Source organism: Physeter macrocephalus, chromosome 14, assembly GCF_002837175.3.
Source record: "Physeter macrocephalus isolate SW-GA chromosome 14, ASM283717v5, whole genome shotgun sequence".
Taxonomy (NCBI): Eukaryota; Metazoa; Chordata; class Mammalia; order Artiodactyla; family Physeteridae; genus Physeter; species Physeter macrocephalus.
The window spans coordinates 65,059,775-65,063,050 of NC_041227.1; the positions used below are offsets into that span (position 1 = coordinate 65,059,775).

General features: G+C 47.3%; 1 protein-coding gene across 3 annotated transcripts in view; it reads left to right on the forward strand.

Moving 5' to 3' along the window:
* The first annotated feature begins 333 nt into the window (after positions 1–333).
* LCMT1 (leucine carboxyl methyltransferase 1) overlaps positions 334–3,276 on the forward strand; it is a 57,957-nt gene continuing 55,014 nt past the window's right edge. The window contains exon 1 of one of the 3 annotated variants that reach the window (XM_007105620.3): positions 334–648. In XM_007105620.3, coding sequence (XP_007105682.2) covers positions 539–648 — 110 coding nt within the window. In that variant the 5' untranslated portion in view covers positions 334–538. The remainder of the gene's footprint in view (positions 649–3,276) is intronic. The other 2 variants (XR_008619157.1, XM_007105619.4) reach the window with 2 other exon arrangements.

Here is a 3,276-nt window from a genome sequence, read left to right on the forward strand (position 1 = left end):
CAAACCCCGGGGGCGCCCGCCGGCCCGTGAGCCATGGCCGCTGAGCCTGCGCGTCCGGAGCCTGTGCTCCGCAACGGGAGAGGCCACAGCAGTGAGAGGCCCGCGTACCGCAAAAAAAAAAAAAAAAAAAAAAAAAATATTTCGTGGCTAGCAATAAGAAACCCAATGGCCTCTCAAAGCACCTAAGACTACAATTCCCGTAGAGCATTGCGGTGCGCCCTTGCGTCAATTTCAGTTTACTTTCTCCCTCCGAGAACTTCCGGGTTATGTGGGCGGGTCAAAGGGAGTTGTCCAATGGGCACCCCCGCAGGCTGATGGGGCGGGGAAATTGTCCAATGAGCGTCTCCGCAAAGGCGCCAATCAGCGGGGAGGTTGCTGGGGGAGCCGCCGTGGGCGGCGTCACTGAGCCGCGCCAGCTGAGCCTTGTAGAGCCCAGTCCCTCTCTACTAACTTGTCCGGGGCTCGCTCCTTCTCCCGGCGTCCGTCGACCCCGCTTCCATGTCACCGGTGGACGCAGCACCCCGAAACCTTCACGCCCATGGCCACTAGCCTGAGGAGGCCCTCTTTCACCGCCTGTTCTTCTTCCCCTACCGACACGGACGACGAGGGCGTGCGCGGCACTTGCGAAGATGCTTCTATATGCAAGAGGTGACTGCCTGGCGTGGGGTTAGGGTCTGGCATCCCCGGGGGGCTCGGGCCTAGGTGGGAGGCGGGCCTGTGTCTAAGGAATACGCTTTTACGCCAGAAATCACCCGTCAACTCGTGCGACATCTGTGAAATGCTCAGAGCAGGCATTCATCTACTTAACTCATAATTATCTAATTTTTGCTGTGGGCCAGGCACGGTACAAGCCCGCGGATACCGTGCCTGGGATACGGCGCTGAACCAGGCAGACGTGGACTTGGCCTTCTCGGAGCCAAAGTCTTGCTGGAAACACACTTGAAGTGAGTAATAACTACAGTTTTGATAGGTTATGGGGAGAAGTGCAGGTTTTCCCTCTTTTGTAGGTTACATTCCATTGGGACTTGGCGTGATCCCCATTGTGCACCTGAAACTCAGGTCAGTTAAGGGGGAAATGAGCTGGCCAGGGTCACATAATATTTGTGTGCAGAGCCAGTATTTTCCAGAGCGCTTTCCTGTGTGCTATTGGAGTCTGCACTTTTGCGGGTGTAGTGGGGGCTATGTGGGGGGCCGTTGCGAGCACAGGTATGTGTCACGTACCTGAAAGCATGAAAAAGAAAGCATGAGACTTGAGTGTATGCCACTCATTCATTCATTCAACAAAAATTATTGAGGGAATTCCGTGGCGGTCCAGTGGTTAGGACTCTGCACTTTCACTGCCAAGGGCGCGGGTTCAGTCCCTGGTCAGGGAACTGAGATCCCACAAGCCTGGCGGCGCGGCCAAAAACAAAAACAAAAACACCCCCAAATTATGGAGAGCTTACTTCCTTTTGGCTGGTTGGTGGGTATTCAGTGATTGAGAACACATGAAGAAGATTGACATGGTGTCTGAACTCACCCCCTAGTTGGAAAAAACAGGAAGCAAATAATTACCCAGGAAGTAATATAATTACAGTTTTGTGTTTAATGCTGAGAAATACAGTGCGCCATTAGAGTTTGAAATTTAGTTGATAATGTTTGAGCTGAGAACAGATGACTTTAAAAAAAGAAAGAAAATAGGGATATAGGAGGGTGTTCAGGCAGGTCAAGGAAGGAGTATGGACTGTTTGAGGAACTGAATGAATGCCTTGGAAGCTGCGGCCTTGTAGGGACCTGGTGGGAAAAACAAGTTTTGGGTTAAGGCTTGAACTTTTTGTAGGTCTTGGAGACTAAGCATAGTGATTCAGAGCATGGACTCTGGAGCCAGACTGTCAAGCTGGGCCATTCACTAGCTGCGTAAACTTGGGCAGGTTACTAAATCACTGTGTCTCAGTCTCTTGATCTGTAAAGTGGGGATGAAAATAATACCCACTTCATAGGTGCTTGTAAAGATGAAATGATATTAAATATTAGTAAAGCACTTAGTGTAGTGTCTGGCGTGTAGTACGTGTTAGTGGTGGTTGATTAAATAAATAGATAAATACATTCATAAGTATTAAAGGCTTGAAGGCAGTCCCTGGTGAAATTTGTGTATTTCTTCTCCAGCTTTTGATCTCGATTGACCACATCCGTAGCATTATTGAATTAGAAGCAATTTTTCTCGTATTTGACTGCTGTTTGCTAAGAGAATCAGAAGTGCCGTCAGAATTACCAGAGAGAAATAAAATACTTTTCAGTAGCATGTTAGGGCTAGGTTTACTTAATATTTATTGGTAACACTTGGCTCATTTAATATTTGTTGGTAACATTTTTGGCCAACTTGCCTACATAAAGCAAATTAGGCACTATATATAAAATAGATAACTAATAAGAACCTACTGTCTAGCACAGGGAACTCTACTCAATACTCTGTAATGACCTGTATGGGAAAAGAATCTTAAAAAAGAGTAGATATATGTATAGGTATAACTGATTCACTTTGCTGTACAGCAGAAACTAACACAACATTGTAAATCAACTACAATAAAAATTAATTTAAGAAAATAAAGCAAATTAGCTGGGAAATAGTTCAGACACAAAAGTACAGAGAAATAGTATAACCAGAGCATGCCTTTCCTTGGCTCTCTGTTGGATGGTTTTTATAATTTCACCTCTTCTCTGCCTCAGTTTCCAATGCACTTGGTGTCTTCAGACATCTCAACGTCGTAGGGGAAGTTTGGGTTGGGAACTGCGGAGAATCTAAGGCAGTAGTTCCCAGCCCAAACTGCACACCAGCATAGCCTTTGGAGCTTTTAAAAGAAACACAGATACTCAGGGCCGACTCTAGATCCACTGAATCAGAATCTTCTGGGATAGGTTCCCAGGCCATAAAAACCAGACATGTTTGCCATCTGGATGCATTTCATCAAGGCTTTTTTTGCACTGGGTTTTCTCTCATGTGGAAAAAACATGCAAAGAGATGGTGAGAATCCATAAGTTAATGTTTTAAGATATTTTGCAGGATTTAATGACTTTCACGTTCTGTTGATACTGTGACCTGCACCTTCGCTGTAACATATGAAACCCTTAAGTCTTGTCAAAAAGTCATCTTAGGGGCTTCCCTGGTGGCGCAGTGGTTGAGAGTCTGCCTGCCGATGCAGGGGACACGGGTTCGTGCCCTGGTCCGGGAGGATCCCACATGCCGCGGAGCGGCTGGGCCCGTGAGCCATGGCCGCTGAGCCTGCGTGTCCGGAGCCT